Genomic DNA, 27199 nt, shown 5'->3' with positions numbered 1-27199 from the left:
CAAGTGTAAAGAAAAGCTGTATTTGAAGACTATAGTGTGTTTAAGTATTAATTTTCTGGATGAGGATGTATATACATGATATTGAAGTAGAAGGAAGACTCACTGGAAAGTTATAACTAGACGAGTTGTTTCTGTTTAACCAGCGATGATGAGAGAGAGGCTTTTTTCCCTTCTGTCTTAGTCAGTTTATGAATTAAAAATAAAAATAAATAAATACATGTAAAACTGCACTGGTCTTGGTTGGGTTTGTCTTCATTATGAGAAATTCATATTGCATTTGTGCTGTAGGGTTAAAGCCGGACACCCGTGATTAATGTGCTAAGATGAAATATAGTCTTCAATATTTATAGGTTAGTAGTGTTCGTCTCTGTTAAAGGAGAAATAAATCTGCCTGTTATTGCAATATCAAATTCAAAACACAGTTGACTGGCTGAATATCATGAAAACATGTCCAGGGAAAATTTCACACCAAAATATAATGAAAAAATAAATAAAAAATATTATATATATATTCAAAAGCCTATTTTTTTTTAGACCCATTAAGATTTTTTGCATTTGACATTTCTTGATAATTAAGGACATTTCTGCATAAATTCTGTAATGCATCATGTTTTAGTTTTTCTCAATATTCATGGTGATTCTCATTTTTTTAATAATAATGTAGTGCATAATAACAGAAAAAATACTTCAATAATATTTAACAATTTAATACTTCACAATTTAAATAATGTCATTGAGTTTTTCGCAGTAATGAAAATTAGATTTGGAGCATTATAGTAATGAAATCTAGGTTTAATTATGAAAATAATCCATGAAAAATATAGTTTCTTAATTCCTCCTCAGATTGGGGTGAAAAATGACCTGATTATAACGAAAATAATGCAATTATATATATACATGTATTAATATACTATTTTAATGGTCTTAAAATAGGCTTTATTTTCTTGATTTAAAATATAATTTCTCCTCATTTTGGGGTGAAATATGACCCGAACATGTTTTTCGACAGGATTCATGAGAAGAGGAAGTGATGTTCTGGTGTCACAGCACAACCATTTAAATACTTCCATTATGGAGGTGAATATGAATCCGATCCAGTACTCTTTCCTGATTCCATGTTATAAGCGTCTTCATGTTTAAAATCAACGGGAATGTTAATCTCACACAGTGAGACGTACAGCATTCAGACTCAGAGTGTGTCCGTAACATGATTTCTGCCATCATTCGTCCCTCAGGCGCCGTGCGGTCAGTCGTCGGTGCTGTTTTTTGGCAATGCCAGCATTGTCCGTTCAAGGGCACTCAGATCTGCAGCAGCAAGCGCACTCGGAGGAGGATCCAGCAGAAATGCGGCGGGGTCGTGTCTGTTGACCCCGTGTGAGCCCCAGTCTGGTCTGTCAGCGCTGGCTGATGGTCAAGGGCTCGGGGGTTTGTGTAAGATGCCCTGCAGGTCCTCTGGAAGAGAGAGTATGATGGTCTCGATATGGGACTGTAGTTTGGGCAGAGTTCCTGTTTTGACAGGAAGTTGATCTTTCTCGGCCTGAGTCTGAGACACAACAAAAAATGTACAATCAATGTAGAAAATATTAAAAAAGACTTTTCGAACATGTGAAAGGCGATGAGATTGTGTAAGAGGTTTTGTCCTAACCAGCCGCGACGGCGACACGCATCGACTCTATTTTAGAAACTGTTTCTATTTTTCTGCGGCGTCGCGCTGGAACAACAACACAAAGTGTGGCAATGATAATCTCAGGCGCTGTTTATGTGCTTTATTTAATGTTAAAAGCGTGTCATGTGACTTTGAATATCATTTAGTGCTCCAGCTTTGTAGCTGTAAAAGCAACACTGGAGAATTCACCTCAGATCTTGAAATTAAACAAATGGAAACAAGAACGTTCAAACTGTGAACAAATAAGTGTATTATTAGACAAAGATTGTTTTAGTAACTCAGTAGCCTATGTATTTTTAATAATGTTTAAATGGTGTAATATTTCTGAATTTGATTATGTAGCTACTTATCCATTTTCTTGCGACTCCGCCCACACGCTGTTCTGATTGGCTGTGCACTTGCAGAGACTCCGCCCACACGCTGTTCTGATTGGCTGTGCACTCGGCGCGAGACTCCGCCCACACGCTGTTCTGATTGGCTGTGCACTCGGCACGAGACTCCGCCCACACGCTGTTCTGATTGGCTGTGCACTCACCGCGAGAGCCCGCCCACACGCTGTTCTGATTAGCTGTGCACTTGCCGAGAGACTCCGCCCACACACTGTTCTGATTGGCTGTGCACTTGCCGCGAGACTCCACCCACATGCTGTTCTGATTAGCTGTGCACTTGCCGAGAGACTCCGCCCACACACTGTTCTGATTGGCTGTGCACTTGCCGCGAGACTCCGCCCACACGCTGTTCTGATTAGCTGTGCACTTGCCGAGAGACTCCGCCCACACACTGTTCTGATTGGCTGTGCACTTGCCGCGAGACTCCGCCCACACGCTGTTCTGATTGGCTGTGCACTTGCCACGAGACTCCGCCCACACACTGTTCTGATTGGCTGTGGGTTTTGATTGATTTTTACGCATCTCGCAGTCGCGTCTAGTGTGGACAGAAATGATTTGTCGCAGTAATCTTATCGCATCTGGTTAGGACACGGTGTAAAGCGCAACTTATGCGACGTACTGCTAATATTTACACTACGCCATGACGCACTACGCTACTTCTGACGTCACAAATTGCGTAAGTACTGCTTTGTCTGCAAGTAGACTGCGGACAAAGCTAGAATTTTACTTTGTAACGTGTAAAATATGAATACTTTTCTTACACAAACTCATCGCTTTGCTTCAGAAGGCCTTTATTAAACCCCCGGAGCAGTGTGGAGCACTTTATGACGGATGGATGCACTTTTTTCAGCTTCAATCTGATGGTTGCAATCCACTGCTATTATACAGCTCGGAAGCGTCAGGGTGTTTATTAATATAACTCTGATTGTATTCGTCTGAAAGAAGAATGTCATATACACCTAGGATGGCTTGAGGGTGAGTACATTTTCATTTTAAAGTGAACTACGCCTTTAAGCTACACAAAGAAAATCCCACTCTAGAACTGTTGTCATGATACACAGACTGACTGAAGTACTGACCAGTTTCTCCTTGAGTTTGAGCACCAGGTCGACCGTCTCCACCTCGGTGTGTTTCTGTATCCGCAGCTGTAGGTCTTCCTCACACAGAGCCTCCAGATGAAGAGCTTCCAGCTTCTGCATCATCTCCTTCCTGCGGTTTCTGAACCAGCCATCGAAGTTCGGACACCTGAGGAACTGCCTGCGCGAGTCCGCGACAGATGAAAAGAGTGAAGATGCATTTTTATATTGAAGAAAACATTTGTTTGGGAAGACCAATGTATTCTGATTGAAACATATTTCAGAGCAATTTGTGAGTGACACTGATTCTGATTCATTATGGCTTGTGAGAAAATTCTGAAGAAATATATTAGAGCAGAGAATAACTAGCATATTCGCTATATTTTATATTCTATATATATTAAACTATATTTATATAATATAATATAAATTATAAATTAATAAAATGTTATATGTATAATATATAAATGAAATAAAACATGATAAAATATATAAATTATATGATAATATTGTTTGATATAATATATGAATTGTATACATTAGATAATGTATTAAAGTTATGCATGTGTATATATATAATATATATATATGTGTGTGTGTGTGTATATATACATACATACATACACACATATATATATATATATATATATATATATACACATGCATAACTTTAATACATTATCTAATGTATATATATATATATATATATATATATATATATATATACACACAAATTATATACATGTATATATATTTTTTTTTCCTTTTTCCTCAGCTGTACCTGTAGAGTCCGATCCAGTCTCCTTTGAGTCGTGAGGTGAGCTGAGGTCCGGCCTTCTCCAGGGTTTTCATAAACTCCTCCTGGTTGAACGGCCGCAGCTGTGGAGGACTCTGGGAAATAAGAGAAGGAACATTGTGAACATTCTTAAAAGTTGCTAAATTTTGATTCATCTAAAAACAAAAAACTAAAAAAAACCACTTACTTTCCAGGGTGAGATGCTCTTCTGTAGAGGCATTAGACTGGCCACATAACGCTCCTGCGAATCAAACATATAATATTAAATGTACAATGATATCCTAAATTAACGGTCTAGAATTTAAAGACTTCATCACACATGCATTGACCATGTTTTTAAGGTAGTCAGGACCAGTGCTATTTTAGCATTATTTATATACTATATTATACTATTTCTTAGAATATTTTAAATTAGCTTTTATTTAGGTATTTAAGTTACTTTAGTTTCAGTTAGTTAACAGCACATTTATATTTTACTTTATTTCAATAGTTTAGTTAACAATAACAACTCCGTCCAGGTGTGTGTAAAATGCCGTCGCATCATTGATTTTGCATGCAAAGAAACGTTCCTACCAGTGGTATGATGAAACTCTGTGTAAGTTCCAGGAAATATCGACGCAGAATTGCATTCTGGGCCGCTGAAGGACGCTTCTGTTGAACTCCCTGAAGTTAACCACAAAAAACACAGAATTAATACGTGAGCTTGAATGTTTTAGCAGTGATATAACACACCAGAGAGACACTCACCTTCTGGAGCTGCTTGATAATGTCCTCGTCTTTGTTCAGGAAAGGTTTATATGCCGTGTAGACACCTGAGACGAACAATCCTTCAGTTACTTTACTCTAACAAACACTGAGGTTTACTTATTCTTTTGCTTTTGGACATTTACAGTTCTGTAATTCAAAACATTAACAGAAAGAAATACAAAGACCAGAATAAAACCGAATACAGAACATAATAAAATGAGCTCATGATAGTTTCTTATTCAAGTCTCACCAGGTTTTGAGTCCAAAGTCTTCAGATTTTTTAGTTTCTTCACTTTCATCTGTTTGGCCATCTCTCCTTTAAAAAAAAAAAATCAAGATATTTATAATAAATAAAGCCAACAACACCTCGTTTATTTTTTTTTTTTTTTTTTACATTTGTATAAATGCTTTATTGCTCATTTAAACTTATGAAAGTCATAATATTGCATAATACATGTCAATGCTTCATTAGCATTAGCATTCAATGCATTAAATCACTATTTAAAGGTCAGAACCTGCTTGCGTCATGTCTCCGATGCGGATGATGTGAGGCCAGTGCTGGAGAGTTTTGGCAAAAAATGGGTTCGTAACTCCCAAAATGACTGAAGGCCTACAGCACAGCACAACACAACACAACACACAAACACAAGATACGGTTAAAGAGACCCAGTAAGAGTCACATGTCCAACACTTCCTGTCTGAGCTCCAGAAAAACCCTCATCCCTCGATCTGAACGAACAACCTCGTATTGATTATACGCTCATCCTGACACTGATTGAATTACATGCTGTGTTTGTAGGTCAAAAGTACAAAAACTCGAAATATTACAAACCTGTCTACACACACACACACACACACACACACACACACACACACACACACACACACACACACACACACACACACACACACACACACACACACACACACACACACACACACACACACACACACACACACACACACACACACACACACACACGTGTATTTATCGGTGTATTATATACTGTATTTATAGTTGTATTATATACTAAATAAAATACTATAATTTATATTATATTAATAAAATGAAACATATTACAATAATTGATGCAGCACACTGAATATATTAAACTAAATTGTAATTATTATAAAAATATTTAATGAAAACAATTCAATTATACAAATAAGAATACATTAACAACAAAATAAACATTACCAGAAGGAAAATATAATAAAATATTATATTATAAATTACATTTACAACAATATAGTATAATAAAATGAATGTTACAATATTTAATACAGTATAGCAAATATTAATACATTAAATTACATTAGAATTATAATAAATAAATGTATTGAAAACACACACGAAACATTTACTACATATATATATATGCACACACACTAAAAATATAATACAAACAAAACATAACGTTTTAGACTTAATATACCGGTATATAAAAGACTAAACATCACTCATTCAACACATTGTTTACTTACGGAGCTTGTGTTCGAGTGGTGTATTCCTTAAACTCACTGTCATGAATGGTGAAGTACGGCCGGAAGTCACTGCAGTAACGCAGAGGAGAGATACAACTGCGCACGCACACACACACACACACACAGAGAGAGAGAGAGAGACAGAGAGAGAGATTGCTTTGCTTTAAATTCACATCATTAATCAGCATTAATAAAAGTGATCTAGAAGGAACCGCTTTCTGCTCATATTCAACACTGTCTGAGTCTGTGGTGGGTCACGGTGTCTCTGTACATCACACACACACATTGCATGAATTATCTAGCCGTCCTCGTTCAAGGTCGACCACAGCGTGGTCATCATTCAACTCAGCATCACAGAGCCATTAAACTTGTGTAAGTACTGCAACACATCCCATGCACTCGGATGCACACTGAATTATGAATTTCACATTATCTGAAGAATTCTTCAGAATGGATTTAAATATAATAAAATTGTGTTTGAATGAGTACTACACGTTAATTAGTTGCTGACAGCATTATCAAATTAGTCCTGAGAAGATTTAATGTGCAATCAGAAAGAAACAAGGTGCCGATTTAAAATAAACAGGTTTCATCCTGCATTTTTAATGAGTGAAGTCATCAAAAAGTATTGCTAAACACTTTGATGTAAAAATGTTTTTTTCTTTTTTGAAAATGACTGATCGACTGGGATCGTGTCGAGACTTTGAAGCTGCATTGAGACGGACATTTGAAACTTCTTTTGGGACAACATTGGGATATTTGTTTGCCATTGAAGTCCATTATATGGAGAAAAATCCTGGAAAGTTTTCCTCAAAAACCTTAACTTCTTTTCGACTGAAGAAAGAAAGACATGGACAACTTGGATGACATCGGGGAGTAAATTAATTATCAGCAACTAATCCTTTAAAGGGGTCATGACATGAGAAACCAAATTTGCCTTGATCTTTTGGTATACAAGAGGTCTTTGTACCATTAAAACATCCTGCAAGTTTCATAGCTTAAGACGTCCTCCCCATTATAAACGAATCATTTATTTAATCAAGCTCTAAATACAGCTCGTTCTGGATCCATGGTAAGAAGTGACGTCACGGTGCGAAGTGACGTACCAGCGTTTGCATATGACCGCCTCCAGCACAAGACAACTACGTTTAAAGCGCAAGACAACTACGCTCATTTCGTATCGCCGCGCGCCTCACAAGTGTTCAGTCGACGGACAGCGAGTGGGTCTGTGTGCAGGGAAATTACGATGCCGCAGATGTGCTGTTCCTGGCTGTGGACAAACAACATCTTTGAATACGCTGCAGAAAGATCCAGACGTCAGGGGAAAATGGATGCACTTTATTTTTTGCGGACGTCCCAGTCACGGCAGTGTTAGTTTAAGCGTTTGTTCTATACATTTGAAGGATGACTGTTTTGAGAACAAATCCCAAAATAATGCTGGCTTTGCCAGAAAACTGTTGCTCAAAGATAAGTCCGTGCCGACTATTCTGGGCTCAACAACGACGACGCAAACTGTCAGTAATGTATTTAAAACTTGAAACTACTTTTTAAATACGCTGAATCCGCAAATGTTCTGGCTGGGGGCGTTAATAATTGATGCATAGGCACTGACGTTAGCCAATCATAACAGTGGGCGTTAACACTGAACTCTTAAAGGGGAAACACCCCCAAAACAGACTGTGTGAATCAGAGGATGAGAAACAGGGAAAAGGTCATAAATCACTACATTTTAAAAGTTTTTTGTAAAAAAAACTATAGTAATACTATAATTGCACCTAAGGGAACATAATAATAAAAAATAAAAAAACATGTCATGACCCCTTTAAGGGATAAAGTTATTGACTGCAGGAGGACTTTAAGAGGTCTTAACAGTTGTCACTGTAACACAATCTCACGTGGCTTATTACTTTATTCGCCATACCTGACCAATGCCAACACAGTGTCTGAAGATTCTGCCGGTGACGGCGCCATGACCACCAACGCCTCACCCAGCAGCACGAGCTCCCACAACATCTGGATATGAAAAAACACTGGATAGAAACACCTGCAACATGAGAAACAGTGAAAACAGCAGACAGTTACACCATATAATGTGCGATATCGAGTTTCTTTGCAGATTAATTGTATAAACATACTATGGCCAACAACACACTGCCATTCAAAAGTTTAGGGTAAGAACGATTTTTAATTTTGGAATGAAATTAATACTTTTATTCACCAAGGATGCATTAAATTGATCAAAAGTGACAATAAATGCATTTATAATGTTACAAAAGACTTATATTGCAAATAAATGCTGTTCTTTACATGCATCACAGTTTCTACGAAAATATGAAGCAGCACAACGGTTTTTAACATTGATAACAAGAATAAGAAATGTTTCTTGAATGTTTTAGCAAATCATCATATTAGAATGATTTCTGAAGGATCATGTGACTGGAGTAATGATGATGCTGAAAATTCAGCTTAGATCACAGGAATAAATTACATTTTACTTTATGTGACCCTGGATCACAAACCCAGTCTGGAGCCGCACGGGTATATCTGTGGCGATAGCCAACAATACATTGTATGGGTCAAAATTATAGATTTTTCTTTTATGCCAAAAATCATTAGGATATTAAGATCATGTTCCATGAAGATATTTAGTAAATTTCCTACCGTAAATATATAAAACATGTATTTCTGTGAGTGAATGCAGCACAATCGTGAACATAAATGCACAACTTTAAAGGAGATTTTCTCAATGTTTAGATTTTTTTGCTCCTCAGATTCCAGATTTTCAATAGTTGTGTCTCGACCAAATATTGTCCTATCCTAACAAACCACACATCAATGGAAAGCTTAATTATTCAGCTTTCAGATGATATATAAATCTCAATTTCAAAAAATTGACCCATGTGACTGGTTTTGTGAGTCACAGTTGTTTAAATTATTAATAATATTTCACTGGTTTTACTGATCAAATAAATGCAGCACTGATGAGCATTAGAGAGAAAATCTTACCGACCCAAAACGTTTGAATGTCCGTGCACTTTTCTCAGCGACCAACAGGAGGCACCAGAAGATAAGCTATACACAGATCCAGCCCAATGATGAAATATAGTACACTATGTACCATTCACAGTAAATGTGCTTTACCTGAAGAGATCTACTTCATGGACGGTCGGCAAGACAATGGACACCAGACTGTCGCTCTGCGAATGAAAGATTAGACTGCATTACGTAAGAGCAAACTGACATAGACTCTGCAGAATATGACACATCAGCACCAGCGCCTACAGGCCTGGCAGAGGCAATGCTTTGCATACCGGTGTGGACTGGACGAGCTGAGAAGTTCCAGGCTTGTCATAACATGTGGGGATGCGCAGCTGAGGAGAGCAGATGGCAGCGCTGGTTAATAAAGTGCACTGGAGTTTCACAGACTCGGCTAGTATCTCACAAAGATTACCTTCATGACCACACCCATGATGGGGAGCGTAAGAATCTTCCCTGGGCACGGCGTGGGCCACCGGTCGATGTCATTGCAAGCTTTAACGTGAACACAATTTTTTTTTATTATTAACAAATAGAGATCCACAATAAATTAGGATTAGCCAGCATGATATGCAAACTAGAGTTTTGTATGTTCTGGAAAATGTTGCTATGCTCACTGTGTTTTGAGTTGCATGATATTCTGGTGGCAATATATGACTGGGAAGTGTTGCATTGTGGTTGATTACCGCCATTACAAGTGAAAAGCCTATTTTTTGTGTGTGCTTGTTTTCTATCCACCAAACAAACATCCAATCAAGGTGCAGAAGCAAGTTATGCATGCTGATTTTGAAATGTTCCTAGCAATGGTACTAATAACGATGCTTGTTTTTGCAAAGAGCACTAATGATGCGGAGTTTGATTTGTTATCAGAATTGGTTTGTCAGCCATGTTTTCAGGACTCACCGGCCTCTAAACACGGCTCCTGTTTCTCAAAGTATTCCGGGGCGATGAGCTTCAGCAAAGAGTGGAAAAAGGTCACGTACGGCAGCTTGCTGATGAGGACCAGAGACTGGAGGAGAGACACACATGCATACATGATGAGAGAAAGGTCATGAAGTTCACAAATCCTCTCAGGATACAGGCCAGAACACAACAGACGAGATCTTAAAGGAATAGTTCAGCTAAAAGACTTTTTTCTTTCATAACACAGAAACAAAAGTACATTCACACTGGCATATATTCAAAAATGCTGCATAAAGTATTTTTAAAACACATTAATGTGTGATTTTAGTCATTTCTGGAGCTTGATTTCATTGTGTGGATAAGGAGCCGTACATCATAAATTATACTTCAAACTTTTTTGGGTCATATAGTATGATATAGCGAGAATATGGAGCTTAGAAAAAAAACTCCAAAAAACATGCAATTTTGTGCAAATTCTGATATTTATATGGTCAAAAAAAGATGAAATTCGAATAGCTTGTAATGTAATTCAATTAGATATTTTTAACACTAATGCAGACGCTTACATTAAATGCATATAAATATCAGTCGTCACTATATATCTGCCAAAATATATTTAAATGCTTCGTTTTATGATCAAAGCTCTGTAGTTAAAACATATAAAGCAATGCAAAACAATGATGATTAATAGATGAAATTAAAAACCTGATGGATCACATTTGATTTAAAAATGATGTATGGATAGTGTTCATCTTGAAACATTAATAATAATAAAAAAATTATTTTTATGTTTACTTCATAAAAATCAGTAAATATTTCACTGCAAAAGGGCATGTGAACCACAAGCTGAAAGTGTACATTTGTACAATTACACTAAAAGCACATTTACTTGCTTAAAAAGTATTACCTATCAAGTTAAATGACAGAAGGCATGTAGTAGATTGTGTGCAACAGATTTTCAGCAACGTTTTGATCAATAATTGTGTGTATCAAATATGATACTGTAGGCTTTATAGAGTTAAGGACCTAATGTAGAAGCATCAGAAATCAGTTGGAAGTGGAAAAACTACAACTGTAAAGTAGCTAACATCGTTCTGTTAGCAAAGAAAACAAACTGGGTTGTGTCGGCTCATGTCAAAAACCACAACGTTTTATAGAAGCTTTTATAGATTGCATAAGAAGCCGCAGGGCAGAAAAATGTCCCAGAAAGCACCCGTGTCTTCAAAAATAAGGAGAATTAAAGGCTCTTGAAAAATTCCAGAACTACCAGCTAATCTCCGCCTCTATTTTTAGGGTGTGAACAACGTTCGCGCCGCTGGTGATAGATCAGAATCACACTTCAGAAAACCAGACGCGGGACGCTCGTGTGGTGTTGGGACTTGTTCAGTGCGTAGCTGAGCTTAAGCGTAGCTGGCAGCAAACGTAAAGACACTAAAACATGGGAAGCAAACTTGGGACAAAATGAAGCAAAAAAACATTTGAGGCTTCTCTCAGACTAAAGACAACTTACAGGTGAAACTCGAAAAATGTGAATATCATGCTAAAGTTCATTTATTTCAATAATTCAACTTAAAAGGTGAAACTAATATATTATATAGACTCATTGCATGCTACGTGAGATATTTCAAGCCTTTATTTGTTATAATTTTGATGATTATGGCTTACAGCTTATGATTATGAAAACCCCAAATTCAAAATTAGAATATTGTGAAAAGGTTTTCATAAGCTGTAAACCATAATCATCAAAATTATAACAAATAAAGGCTTGAAATATCTCACTTTGCATGTAATGAGTCTATATAATATATTAGTTTCACCTTTTAGGTTGAATTACTGAAATAAATTCACTTTAGCATCATATAATTTTTTTTTTATATGGCAACACACCACATTTCACAGACTGTGATGACAGGTGCAATTATTAATATCATACAGTGCTATGCATAAGTTTAGACACCCATGCTAAAGTTGACTAAAAAGAGGAATAAAAAATCATCTTTTGGAAATTGAACTTAATGCCTTAATTTAAAAAAATAGGAAAAATCCAACCTTTAAGGACACCAATTTTCTTTGTGAATGAATAATGTATCGTAAATAAATACATTTTCTTCCTTAAAATACAGGGTGCATAAGTTTGGACACCCCTATGTTAAATTCCCATAGAGGCAGGCAGATTTTTATTTTTAAAGGCCAGTTACTTCATGGATCCAGGATACTCTGCATCCTGATAAAGTTCCCTTGGCCTCTGGAATTAAAATATCCCCACATCATCACATACCCTTCACCATACCTAGAGATTGGCATGGAGTACTTTCCATAAGATCATCTCTCAATGCAAATCAAACCAGCTGTTAGACTAACTGAAATAAAACCATGCCAATCTCTAGGTATGGTGAAGGGTGTGTGATGATGTGGGGCTATTTTAATTCCAAAGGCCAAGGGAACTTTATCAGGATGCAGAGTATCCTGGATCCATATAGTAACTGGCCTTTAAAAATAAAAATCTGCCTGCCTCTATGGGAATTTAACATAGGGGTGTCCAAACTTATGCACCCTGTATTTTAAGGAAGAAAATTTATTTATTTACGATACATTATTCATTCACAAAGAAAATTGGTGTCCTTAAAGGTTGGATTTTTCCTATTTTTTTAAATTAAGGCATTAAGTTCAATTTCCAAAAGATGATTTTTTATTCCTCTTTTTAGTCAACTTTAGCATGGGTGTCTAAACTTATGCATAGCACTGTAAATCTAGCAAAGCTTTTTTTATGTACATTTATAAACACAATACTATCTTACCTTGGCATCAAAAAAAAAAAAAAAAAAAAAAAAAAAGGTTAACTGACAATGGCATTTCTCTCTTCTGACCAACATAATTAAACTCTCTGTATTTTATTCATTTATGAAAGTCGTGGGAACACCATCATGAATTTTGTTTTGTTTTTCTATTTGAGAAATGGAAACAAAAATGTAGCTGTAGTCTCTTGGTCATGGCTATAGAGCGCAGCACTCGAGATACAGAAGTAAAAAAATAATTTTCTTCCTAGAGAAATATATTTTTAACTATACACACACACATATATATATAATGTTTTAACAAGCATTATATGTGCTTGTCAAAGCATTTTCCATTCATTTCTCTATGGGAGAAATGTATGAAAAAAATACTGATCCACACGACTTGTGCTTCTGAGAACCCTGGAAATGTGAAAAGGGTCCATTTGAGTAGAGGAGTAAAGAGGACAGGAACATAATGTGTATAAATTATGATATAATGTGGCATTAATTAGCTCTTGGGTGGATGAAACACAAAATGAGTTGTTTATTGCACTGCCAGAAGCAAACTGCATGTTACAACAACTAGCAAACATCACTTTAAATCCATCACCTCCCTGATCAACTCAATGCCTGTCATGAGGCATCAGGTTCATGTTGAGGGTTAAATCATCTTGGTCATACCTTCTGAAAGTAGCCCCTCTTGAGCGACTTGTCTCGCACCTGTCTGAAGTACACGTACCCGTAGTAATAACCCTGATCTCTCTGTGGGAAAGAAGAAAAACATGCACATTTCCTCTTAGTAGTAAAGACATGCAGGGTTTGAATTATACAACAAAATGTATAAGTTACTGGCCATTCAGAACTTCTACAAGCCAAAAAAAGAAGACGAAATAAACCAGATTATCTAGGTCACAGCTTATATAAATAAAAGTTGGATATCATACATTAATTTCTTATTCAAATAAAATATCCAGCCATCTCCTCCCTCCCTCTTTCATCCTCATCACCAAACATTTTGGTTGGACAGATTAATACAGTAAAAAAAACATCAAAAAAATGTGGGATGCTGAAAAATAACAAAGTTAACCAAATTATTTTTAATCTTCACTATTGCTTCTATGCAAATGAACAAGGGCGCCGTTATTTGTTGTGTAGTGACGTCACGTGTGTGTTCAAGTAAGCCAGATATGAGCATATTCTGTGCAATACGCTGCATTTAATATATCATGATGACGCACGAGTTGAGTATATGCGCAGATTTGGATTACACGAACATCCCCAGCAAAGTGAGTAAAGTAAGTAACATGCCAAATTGGATACTGATTTGATTTGACAGCGTTAACCGTCACAGTTGATTTTTACCCGCATTTGACGGGTGTTAATTTCAAACCCTGATGACATGTAGGCTAACAAATTACTTGCAGAAACATTTTAGTGACATTATGATTAATTTAACAATTTTGTCCTGGGGACCTCTCGCCACAGCACATTTTGCATGTCTCCCTCATCAGACAGCCAATTCAATGCTGCGTCCCAATTCGCCTACTTATACTACACCCAAAATGTTCTCTTTTTGTGAAGAAAATGTACATACTTTTGAGTGTGTAGCCAAAGAGTAGGCAAGCTTTGGGACACACTACTTCCTCATCTTTAACGGACAGATCTGGCGCATGCATCCTGTCAAAAGTTAAAATCCTACATTTAATCTAATTTAATTTCCTACCGTTTCGGAGAGAAATGTAGTCGCACGTTCATCTGCCAGTCGCGGGTCTTTCATGCGGAGACTCTCCTCATGTGTTTGCAATTTGAATGTATTGATGCATTTAAAAGATAATGGCTAAACGTAAAAGTTCACAAGCAGTTGCAGATGCTATATAATGTAGACAACATTGAATAAACACATTTTCGTCAGGTTAAATACTGGTAATTAATCACTCAAACCCCTTTATCTAAACCTCTCTACATAACCGCCGGACTCGCGCGTCCTCCATGTCTGTAGTTTTTAACACTTTTCACTCGTGTTTGTAGTTCTAACCGAATCCTCATCCAACGCGCATCAGTGAATGGTGAGATATTTTGCTATCCTGTTAGAAAAATTGCGTGATAATTTTATTATTTATTTTTCCATCTGTATCATCTAAGTGAGCTTTTGTGAGGTTTCACGCATGCGCAGTAAGGTGAATTTAGAAGTTTCTCATCCACACTGAAACGTCGGAAAACGCCGTTTTCAAATGTATCTGGATTAATGTAGACATAGCCCAAGTCTTGTAGTCAGTACTAATGAGCTGATAAGTTGAATCAGGCGTGTTAGGTGATGGAGACATGCTAAAATGTGCAGTGGCGAGGGGTCCCCGGGACAGGTTGAGAACCACTCTGAATGAACAAGGAGTTAATGTCGATGTTCTCAACAGTCAGCACTGACCTTGAGAGAGACCGGCGCATCTCGCTCGAAGTGGTCGAGGAAACATCCGAGTGAAGACTTCCTGCCAGTGGCCTGCCGGAAACGGAAGCAGAACTGTGTGTCCCCCAGACAACCTGTGACCACAGACACAAACACTCACGGTTATCTGCAGAACTACACAGCGCAAATGTGCACAGGCTGAATCAAGGACGTTTTATAGAAAAACATATCTGACTTATTAACTTCAGCCACAATATTATTCAATCTGCCAAAACATTGTGTTCTGCATCATCTCTCAGAAATAAAGGCCAAGGATGCAAAAATGTTCTGCTTTTGTATTTTAAATTCGCTAATAGGCTTCAGTTTGCATCATAGTACAGCAAAACTGCACTTGGCATGAATGTATAATAAACAAAAGCTATGAAGACACTCTAAACTGTTGTGAGAGAATGCATTTTGGAATTTTACTTTTCCATTTCCATCAATATTTCCAGAATTCAAAAAGACTCAAGAGACTTTAAATGTGCATGTTAAAGGGCACCTATTATGGAATTTTGAAATGTACCTTTCATGTAGTGTGTAACATAGATCTAAGTGAACAAAAACATCCTGCAAAGTTTGAAATATGAAAGTGCACCGTAAATAAAGTTATTGTCTTTCAAAAGTGAGAGTCGACTCTGAGTCATTTTTATGAATCGTTAGAAGACCGAAGCTTTTTCTCTGACTAGATGACGTCAACTTGTCAAGTTATTTGAATACGATACGCCCACTTATTGCGCTCCAAGACCAGCAGGGAAACATCATGGCGACGAGACGCTGTGTTCTGAAGTGCGGCTCAAAAGCAAACTTTTTTCTTCTGCCCAAGGAGGAGCATTTGAAGACTAAGTGGCCTACAATTCATATATACAACTAACCACAGAAGTATAGTCCGAGCCTTGTGCTTTGCTCGCGCCATTTTCAAGACGATTGCTTTACCAACTTAAATGCAATCAAACTTGGATTCGCGAGCCGGCTGATATTGAATGAAGGTTCAGTTCCAAGTGTATTTGCATCAGCTTCCTCCGTTACACAACCTGTAAGTGTTATTAATAATTGTTGCTTTTATGTTTTATGTAGCATGCTTAATAATTATTTTGTTTGTTGTGTAAGCACCGTTTAGCTTCTAGGTCTTCAATGACAATTGTATTGAGATATGTGAAGTGTTTGTCGTTGTTTTCGGAGTTGTCTTAAAGAATAGAGTAATACCTCGTAGTAACGTAACTACATTTTATTTTTTTTATTTTTGTAAAAACGTTATGTTTATGCATCGGGCTAACGCAAACAAAGACTGATTGTGCTTTTACAATATGAACTCTGGGCTGCTCGCTAACATTACATATTTTATCTTATTTTTAGTTTTTTACTACAAACTACAAAGCAGTGGACTATAATAATTATTATAACACAATTTAATTGATAAAAGCATCATTGTACTCCGTGTTAAACAATAAGTATTATCTATGTAAACACTGCTGGGTCATCTGACCAATCAACGCAGATTAGCGTCGCGCAAAGGAGGGGTTTGAAAAATGAGTCGTTGAACGATTCATTTGGGAGTCGGTGAGCAAATCAGGTAAAAATAAATGCATATTATACGACAACAAAAGTGTTTTTTGTCATTGCATGCATGTAAAACTGTTGTTGGGGACTCCCTGAACAACATTAGGAACATTTTAAATGTCATAATAGGTGCCCTTTAAGTAAACCTTTCAACTTTTAAGATGAACTATGAACTATGGCCTCAAAACACAGACTTAAAAAACCCCCAGAAAGAGTATATTTTGATATCATGGTCAAATGTAACAGTCAATAAATCACTATAAATAACACTAAACTTAAGATCTAAACACATTGTATACACACATGTAATAAAAAATGTATAGCCTAAGTAATATATATGTATGTGTGTGTGTGTGTGATAAAAATATTATGTTATTAATTGTAACATAAAAATAAAATACAATCTTTACTTAATAATCTGGAGCTCTTTCTATAATCTGCATGTTGTGTAACAAGAGTATGACATTTTCAGGTCTTCCAGATATTCACAAATAATCAAACACAAGATGCAACATCCATAAGTTCATAAGAGGAACCAACAGAATGATCACTTCAGGATGTTCTGGTGTCCCGGGCCCGACTGCTCCGGTTTAGATTAGGCCAGGCATGTTTGTGTGTGTTCGTCTCTATTTTTGGCTTCTCTGCATACAGTGCTGTGTGTGGGCCACAAGGAACAAGGAAGGTGGTTTGAGCGAGTGTGAAACCGGATTACTGGATCTATCTGCAGGCCGTGACTGATGGATTACCTCATCCTCCCCTTTAACCCTTTCCTCAACACCACGGGAGTCTATAAAAAGCAGCGTTTACACAATATTTAGAGTTAATCCTACTGAAGTTCAGCACAGAACAACGTCCAACTACACGCTCGTTACATGCCAGACCTAGAAAACTCATTTAAATAATCAAGCACAATCATTTAATAATCAATTATGCTTTAATCAGGGTTTCTGCAGGTTACAGGAAGTCAAATTTAAGACCTTTTTAAGACTAAAAAGATTGAAATTTAAGACCTACACGACGCATTACCAAATAATTTAAAAATCAAAGAAATTCTGAAAAAAATCATTTTATTTCTATGAATTCAGTAATTGAAAAAGTATTAATTTAATTTGTAGATAAAGCAATCACATTAGTACCCAACGTGCCAAATGCCCAAAAGCTTAGGCCCAAAATGAAAATAGGCTAAAACAAACTTTCAAAACGTACTAAATTAATCCATAACTAGGGCACATCTATTATGATCATTAAAGTGTCCTGAACATCGAAAACAAATCAAAAGTAGGTTGAGAAATATAATTTTTTACAGATAAACACGGGCACAAAATGGTCTGTTCAAAAATAGTCATGATTGTGTGACATCAACATTTCAATATTTATTCAATACTTTGCGATTGATAATTTTTATAATTAGACCATAATTGGAAGTATTAATATTCCCACTACAAGCTTCAGTATAATGTACTTACACTGTAAAAAGTTGTGAATAACTGAATAAATGAGGCATTTATATGTGATAAGGCAGATTCACTGGCTCCAATTTATATTTAAATGCATTTCCTTTGATTATCCTAGTTATCTACAACAATACTTTGTACTATTTTCTTCAAACCACCAAGTTAGGCATTCTGTCCAGACTTACTTTCTCGTTCCTCGTGTTAAAAAAACAATTAAGAGAGCATTTATGTTTAAAGCCCTATTAGACTGGAATAATTTGCCTGTAGATATTAGATCCATTACTTCATCTCGGTTGTTTAAACAATCTTTATTATTTTATTTTAAAGTAGATTGCACATGCTATCATTGAAACTGTTGTTGTTGTTATGTGTACTGTTGTTTATTTTATTTTTTATTTTTTTATAGTTGGTGTTTTGTTGTTTGCCTGTTTGTTGATGTATTGTTAATTGTAATCTTGTTATGTTCCTTAAGTTGTAATTGTGTTTCATTGTAAGGATGAAAACGAGATGATACATCTCAAGGGGTTAATCCTAATAAACTCTAATAATATAGCGCTTTTCATATGTACTACTGCACACCCAAAGCGCTTTACAATCATGTCGGGGTCTCTCCTCAACCAACATCGGTGGTTTACTGGAGTATATCTTACAAGAAAATACTTTTTCAGTCTTTCTTCTTCAAAAATGTCAGTGTTGCTTGCCGTTCCTTTGCAATTATTTGTAAAATTTTATCGAAATTTCAGTGAAAATAGTTTCTAGTGTAGAAACAAAACGTGCACTTCACACATGGAGTCTCATCCATCATTATAAGACATTGACAGATTTACAGAACGAGTGAAATAAATGCAGTTGGCCGTATTGCTACGGAGAGAGTGAGCAAACGCGTAATGTCACACACCAGATGCATATCTTCACATCTGATAGGGTGGCAGGAACTCTGTTGCCACAGCAACCCACATGCTTTTCTCGTGCCTCACCCACAGCATGCGAGAAAACATGCTAACGCACACCAGAAATATCCATATGCACAGCCTGACCCACAAACACTGGCATCTGACTCTTGGCCCTCCACGGGGAGAACGGCTCCAGGAAACTGGTGTCTGAGATGAGAGGCATTTTCACAGTGGAGTCAGTGAATCATGGGCAATATAACGGGATGCGAGACTCACAAGTCAAATCAGGTTTGATTAGCTTACATCTGACGGTTTACAACAGTGTAGAATGTCTCATTCACATGTATTAAAGCAATAAGACACAATAAAAGCACTGCATTGCAATGATTTTACCACGGTTAAAGGATATCATTGGGTAGTTTGGGGTCGATACGATTTTTGGCTCCATTTATTTAAAAAATACAATAAAAACAGTTATATTAGTTCATAATACAGGAACTAAAGCAATGTTCAAACATAAATCAGTTTATAATCAGGAATAAAGATATGGTCTTCAAGGGATACAGGGATGAAGAAGAGGATGAATAATCAACGAGTATTTTTGGGGCTAGTAAATATATTTCGTTTCATTGTGTTGTTATTATTACTTTTTTTTTATTACTGTTTTCCTGAGTTGCTGAAATGTATAATTTATTCTTTCATAGTAGTTATTTAAATATTTTTCCTTGTTTACATAATTGATGTACTTTTTGTATTGCTTGAGGTATTATTATTACTTTATTTATTTGTTTTTCTTTTTTTCTTTTTTATTGTTTTCCTGAGTTGCTGAAATGTATAATTTATTCTTTCATAGTAGTTATTTAAATATTTTTCCTTGTTTACATAATTGATGTACTTTTTGTATTGCTTGAGGTATAATAAAGTAGATGTATGAATATTTGTAAGCTTTGATTTGTGGATATACGTTTTTTCTTCTTCTTCCCACATCTTTTCGAATATGCAATGGACATTGACAATGGTTAAAACAAACAAAAAAAGTATTTGGCTGTAACTATTGTTAATCATTATAATTTTTTATGTTTAACTTGATTTGATTTGTCAACTTGATTTCATTTTCTTGTCGGATGTTCTTTTTGCACAAATTCTAAATAAAAAAATAAAGGTTTTATATTGTAATATATTGTAAAATGAAATTTATTCCTGTGATGAAAGCTGAGTTTTCAGCATCATTACTCCAGTCTTCAGTGTCACATGATCCTTCAGAAATCATTATAATATGATGATTTGCTGCTTAACATTATCAATGTTGAAAACAGCTCCTTTTTTTTTTTTTTTTTTACTGTGAAACATTTTTCCAGGATAAATAGAAAGTTAAAAAAACAGCATTTATTTCAAATAGAATCTTTTTTTTTTATTCTAAATGTCTTTACTGTCACTTTTGATCAATTTAATGCATTACTGAATAAAAGTATTAATTTCTTCAAAAAGACAGATTCTTGAATGCCAGTGAACTTGAGATCAATTTTGATTTCATGTTGACTTCTACAATGGTAAAATCATTGTATGTGCAAGTAATATGATAAATGACACCAATATTAATATATTTAAATACATGTATATTAAACGATAAAAAAAGCCTTTCAGAGCCTTGCTGCAAATATACTACAATCAATCAATGCGCCACCACAATCTTTTTCAAAGTCAGATTTTTTCAAAGCTGGAACTATCGATATGATAAAATTGACTTTTAATAGCTTGTAAAATATGATACACATTTGTGCTTTCAACAAGACATGCTACATCCTGTAAGATAGTGTACAGTACGAGAGCTGAGGCGAGGAGAACGATGGGATAGGGTGTCTGCTCATACATCGGGCTCTCCAGTTTCAGAAAGACGAGAACAGGATCAATGTCACACTAGGAGACTCACTAGAGAGTCTCTCATACTCACACACACACACACACACACACACACACACACACACACACACACACACACACACACACACACACACACACACACACACACACACACACGCACACACACGTCTGCTTATTTACAGTCATTAACGGGACTGTCCTGTAATCTTCAAATCCTCCTCGTTTGTGCCTCATCGCTATTAATAACCCAAGTTTATTTCAAACTAAATTAACACGAGCTGAATCTGTGTGAAGAAGATCAGAGATGTCATTTTCATCACAGCCAATACTGTGGAAAACAACACAGACCGGCCGCTCTATTTACAATATTGAGCAAATGTTGCTGAGGACTTTTGCTAGATATAAGCAAAGTTGTCAACATAAAAACAAGGAAGAAAACATTTTTTTTTTTACATTTTTTATATTTTTTTCTGTGGCCAATGAGTTTTAAAGGATAAATTCATCTAGAAATTAAAATTCTGTCTTAATTTATTCACTTGGGTAAATTTGTGATGAACAGAGCGAAACTTAAATCCTTATTCGTTGATTATCTACTACCACAGCTCTCAAATCACATATATATATTCAAATATACGATAATATATAATATATTATCAATGATAATGTTGTATGTCTCAAAACTGATTATGCATGAAAAAAAAAAGCATTCCACATTCTTCTAGACTTCTTTTGATTTCCAGAGAAGCATGTTTGGAATGATATGAGAATGAAAAATGTTATTTTTAAAAATTGCAAGATGTCAAAATGACAATTCTTCCACAAGCACAATGATGAAATTATTTTAGAATAAAATAAAAACATAAGGGGGACTTTTAAAAGAACAACGTAACTGCAAGCTGTTTGTATAAGATGTGAGGAGCATCAGAAGAATCTCAACTCATAGTCAACAATTCCTTAATATTTACCATACTCAGTAACAATAGTAAACGTAGCAAAAAATATATTATCTGTTACAAATGCACGCATTGACCTACCAAGAGACGGTACATTAATATCTCTAATACAGAACAGTCAGATAGCATTTCACAACCCACGCTGTGAGTTCATTTCTGAATTTGAATGTGCTTGCTGGAGAGAGAGGATGTCGAGGTCTCATCCCACACACATTAGTGTAAGACACACGGGTCATAGTACTCGCTCAGATGAATTACAATCCTCTAGATCAAACCGTAACGTAGTCACACACACTACAACTGCACTGCACAACACAGACACTTTGAGCACAAGACACACTCAAATAATACAGTATGGAAAGGGATTGACGTTTATGCCAGTTTTAAAAATAGAAAAAGTTCATTTATTTCAGTAATTCAACTTAAAAGGTGAAACTAATATATTATAGACTCATTACCAGTGTTGGGAAAGTTCACTTTCTACACAAACTAGTTCAAAGTTCAGTTCACAAATTTTAAAATGAACTAGTTCAGTTCATAGTTCACAGTTTCAAAAATTAACTAGTTCATAGTTCTTGTTTTTCATGTTGCTGCGAGCTATTATTTTTCTAAATGAATGCCACAGCCCATATAGAACCACAGCAATTATTTTATCAGTTTTAACACAGAAGCTGTGCGTCAGATGTTTCCCATCCTCACCGACCTCGTCATAAAACTCGTTTAAATGATCATGCGACGCCTACATGCTGCTTTTTGTTTTGATTTTAGTGATGAGTCGTTCATGAATCCATTCATTGCGTCCGTCACGTGACAAATGAACGAAAGACTCGGAAGGTAAAATAATTATTTATGTTCCCTGTAAACGATTTTTGATTGCATTATAATGATTTAATAATTCAGAATATGATCAAGATTGCGTAAGTGGATGTGTTTGGGGAATTTGCCAGTTAATAGTATAACATTTAAAGCCCCTTAAATTAATGAAATGACTCGGAAAAAAGATTTGTTCATTTTGATGAACGAGATCGAACAAGAGAGTCGGTGGACACTGGTGACTGGTGTTGTCAGATTGGGTGTTTTTTCCACTACATATTAAGACCCGTTTACGTGGCGTTTTAACCGGTTTTTGCCTGGAAGGCACTTTAGAAATCTGGCACCCTATTGAACGAAGTTAAACTGAGAGAGCGTGCCGTTCACCGACACCAGAATGAACGAGTTCACAGTAACGTTCATCAGGCATTAATACAGTACGTTCAGTTCACGTTCGCCCAAAAAATGAACGCGTTCAGGTACAACACTGCTCATTACATGCAAAGTGAGATATTTCAAGCCTTTATTTGTTATAATTTCGATGATTATGGCTTACAGTTTATGAAAACCCCAAATTCAAAATTAGAATATTGTGAAAAGGTTTTCATAAGCTACCGGTATAAGCCATAAACATCAAAATTATAACAAATAAAGGCTTGAAATATCTCACTTTGCATGTAATGGGTCTCATTCATGAAACACGAGCAGAACGAATTCTTGTGTAAATCGTGTGTAAAGTGGTTCTGGCGTAAATTTTCGGATTCATTAAAATGTTCGTATTTTCCAAATGTTAGTTGGTACGAAAGAAATCTACACCTGCTCCCAGCCACGTGTAAATAGTGCGTTTAACTTCCGAACGTTTTGCTCATTAATAAGGCTGCATTTTAATTCACCTAATCAGGTACATGTACACACAGCATTTTGAAAAAATATTATTAGCCTATATATAGCAATACATATGGTTTTTCTTTTTACTTTTATTATGAGAGCCAGTAATAGCATCTGCAAACAGTACACATTAATAAAATAATTAATTGCTTTCAATAGGGCTGGGCTATATTTTTTCGAAGTGAACTAATTCGTTTTTTGCAGTCGCTTCATGTCGAACCATTTTCTTTTCACTTCTGGGACTGTTCGATTAACAGATGAAACTCCATTAACTGCATCTGTATGCTGCCAAGCTTCCTTTTTTTAGGACCTGATACGCCACTATAGGCTACGCTTGAAAATAAAATGTTTTTAATGAACTTCTGATAATAAAACTTCAATTTCTGCATCTGAGAAATTGTTCTTTTTCATTCGCTTTTGAGAAGACATGTTGAAATCCTTCGTTTGGTGTCATAATATGATGCCCATATATAGTTGTCAGTCGGATTTAATGGGCGGGATTTATGGTAATTGAGAATGAGCGTGCACGCGCGTCCCATTTACGACTGATTGGAATTCATTAACACACACACACACATTTCACGATCACATCTGACGTTTACGAAGTATTTGTGAATCAGGAGAAGAGTTTTCGGGAAGGTCTCTTTACGCGCAAATCACTCACATATTTACTCGTATATTTACGAATGTTTCATGAATGAGGCCCAATGAGTCTATATAATATATTAGTTTCACCTTTTAAGTTGAATTACTGAAATAAATGAACTTTTGCACCATATTCTAATTTTTCCAGTTTCACCTGTACATTAATAATAATAATCACTGAGAGAAGAACCTGAACTGCATCATAAAATACAAAGATGCTGAAAAAAAAAACGCATCAGAAAGCACACAGTTCTGACATGATAGCTGAATAAACTTCCTTTCCATTAGCTTTCAGATTTACCCTGTGTGATCTACTGAACGTTTCAGTGTCGAAATATTAAGGCCTGGTTTCACAGACAGTGCTTAGATTAGCCAGGATTTAGCCCTAGCTTAATTAGGACATTAAGTAGCTTTTATAAATGTGCCTTAGAAAAAAAAAACATTACTGGTGTGCATCTTGAGACAAAAAAAAATGACACTGACATATTTTTAGATATGACAGTGCAAGTTGCTTTCAGTTAAAACTACTCAAACATGCATTGTAGTCTAGGACTAGGCTTAAGCATTCTGTGAAACCAGGGGTAAAAGTTTATGATGTTCAATTTACGCATGATCAAAATCTACAGGTGACAACATCTGTGCATCAACTGTTCATTATTTACAGCAGACACATGAAGAAAAGCCATAGTGAAGAAATGCAATTTTACCTGAATTGGAGTCTGGGAATGACAGATAGCATATACTTGTTTTCTAAAATGAGAGAAACAAAAGAACACTCAATATCGACTATCGGAGTTAATGGTTTCATTAAGGATGATATATAAAACAAAGCTTTTGTACCTCTTTTTCGGTGAGTTTGGAGTGGTGTGGGTAGATCACCTGCAGGAGAGAGAATAACAAGGAAAATGTGAGAACGTTGTATTTTTAAAACTCTATTTCACAAACACATGTGACCCTGGATCACAAACCCAGTCTGGAGCCGCACGGGTATATCTGTGGCAATAGCCAACAATACATTGTATGGGTCAAAATTATCAATTTTTCTTTTATGCCAAAAATCATTCGGATATTAAGATCATGTTCCATGAAGATATTTAGTAAATATCCTACCGTAAATATATAAAACATGTATTTTTGTGAGTGAATGCAGCACAATCGTGAACATAAATGCACAACTTTAAAGGAGATTTTCTCAATGTTTAGATTTTTTGCTCCTCAGATTCCAGATTTTCAATAGTTGTATCTTGACCAAATATTGTCATATCATAACGAACCACACATCAATGGAAATAATATTTATTCAGCTTTCAGATGATGTATACATCTCTTTTTTTTTTTTTTTTTAGACCCATGTGACTGGTTTATGGTCCAGGGTCACATATGCACAAATGGCACATAGTAGTAGTTGTTAGTCATGGCCATTGATGCCTTTCGAGTCGATACATTGAGGGAGACTGAGCGTTAAAATCACCTTATACAGTTAGATTTACTTTAGGTTGTATAAGATGTTTTTGTTGTTGTTGTGAAACCAAGCTTTAGGTATGGACAATAATGATCTTATTCAGTTTGGATTTCAGTAGTTGTTGTTGTTTTTTACTCTAAGTATCTAAGTGCCTAAGTTCAGACAACTGATGATTAGATCAACACACTGAATAGAAGTCAGGAGGACAGATAACAGTCCTGATTAACCCTTAGCTGTCAGACAAACTACACACATAATGTGCACAGACATCAGATTATTACATCAGGATATGGCACATATAAACAAGAATATGTTTAATGCACAAATGTGTCAAAGCTACTGAAAGCTTTCAGACATATTTATCAAAACATAAAGGTCAGACATTGTACCAAATAACTGCATACACTGGTTCAGCATCCATATATACAATCAAACTAAAAATTATTCAAACAACAGATATCATTTGATATTTAGCAGTACAATTTATAAAAAAATTGGGACCAAAAATTATTCTGACACTTTGACCTGACCATGTTTTGCTGAAGTGTTTTTTACACCACAGACTGATCAAAATTAAGCATTGCTTGGTAATTTGTTGAGCTAAATTGGTATTATCTAATTGTGTACTTAAATGTAACATCTGACAGATATTCAACCTAAATAATTTGTGAGACAGTGAAATATCAACTGATTTGATAACTCTCAGTTCTTCTCCTATGTTATTACCATGTTCTAAACTATAGCGAATAAACTGTGATAATGCGAGACATGTTGAAGGAGTCTGAATAAATGATGGTTTGACTGTGTAAATATACTTTTTGATGACTCAACTATTTTTGTTAGCATTAGCCACAGATGCTAGCAGGTTTTTCCATTGACTTCCACACAGTTAGCCGGCTAGCAGGCCAATGATCACAGGTGACAGCAGAACAGACAGCGCTAATATGACAGTCTTCTGTACCTCCACAGCTTGCCCGAGCTCCAGGTCGAAGCCGACCACACAGATGCAGTGAAGCCAGGAGGAGAAGCGATCCCACGGCAGCAGTAACGGCTCCGGCTCCTCTAGTGCTGGAGGCCCATCGACGGGCATTTCCTCGGCCGGAGAAACTCTCAGCGTGTCTTCTGGCTCCTCGAGCTGATCTTCCAGTTCCCCTGACCCCTGAAAGGCCATGGTGATACCCTCAGGTCAGTCCAGGTGGGTTCTGACTCGGTTTATTGATGCAAACTGGAGGAACTTGAGCTGTAAATACAAACACGTCCAGGATGAAAGAGGCGGAGCTTGCGTGGAGAGCGTGCTGGCGTCATGAGTGAGCTCAAGATCTGTACGGGAGCGCGCAC

The 27199-nt window shown here is 36.1% G+C and overlaps 1 protein-coding gene across 1 annotated transcript; it reads right to left on the bottom strand.

Moving 5' to 3' along the window:
• Window positions 1-621: 621 nt before the first annotated feature.
• dennd6a (DENN/MADD domain containing 6A) lies at window positions 622-27199 on the bottom strand. Its single transcript, XM_079597042.1, has 19 exons — window positions 26823-27199; window positions 25240-25278; window positions 25107-25149; window positions 15298-15410; window positions 13557-13637; window positions 10099-10204; window positions 9611-9690; window positions 9471-9530; window positions 9301-9356; window positions 8081-8203; window positions 6160-6255; window positions 5190-5284; window positions 4925-4990; window positions 4675-4739; window positions 4501-4590; window positions 4115-4168; window positions 3913-4022; window positions 3135-3312; window positions 622-1543 (listed from the first exon to the last, which is right to left on the bottom strand). Exons 1-19 carry the CDS (start codon window positions 27030-27032, stop codon window positions 1412-1414), a joined length of 1797 nt encoding a protein of 598 aa, XP_079453168.1. The 5' UTR covers window positions 27033-27199; the 3' UTR covers window positions 622-1411.

Source organism: Phoxinus phoxinus, assembly GCF_949152265.1.
Source record: "Phoxinus phoxinus genome assembly, chromosome: 22".
Taxonomy (NCBI): domain Eukaryota; kingdom Metazoa; phylum Chordata; class Actinopteri; order Cypriniformes; family Leuciscidae; genus Phoxinus; species Phoxinus phoxinus.
The sequence above is the reverse complement of the archived record's forward strand: the minus strand, read 5'-3'. Positions and strand labels throughout refer to the sequence as shown.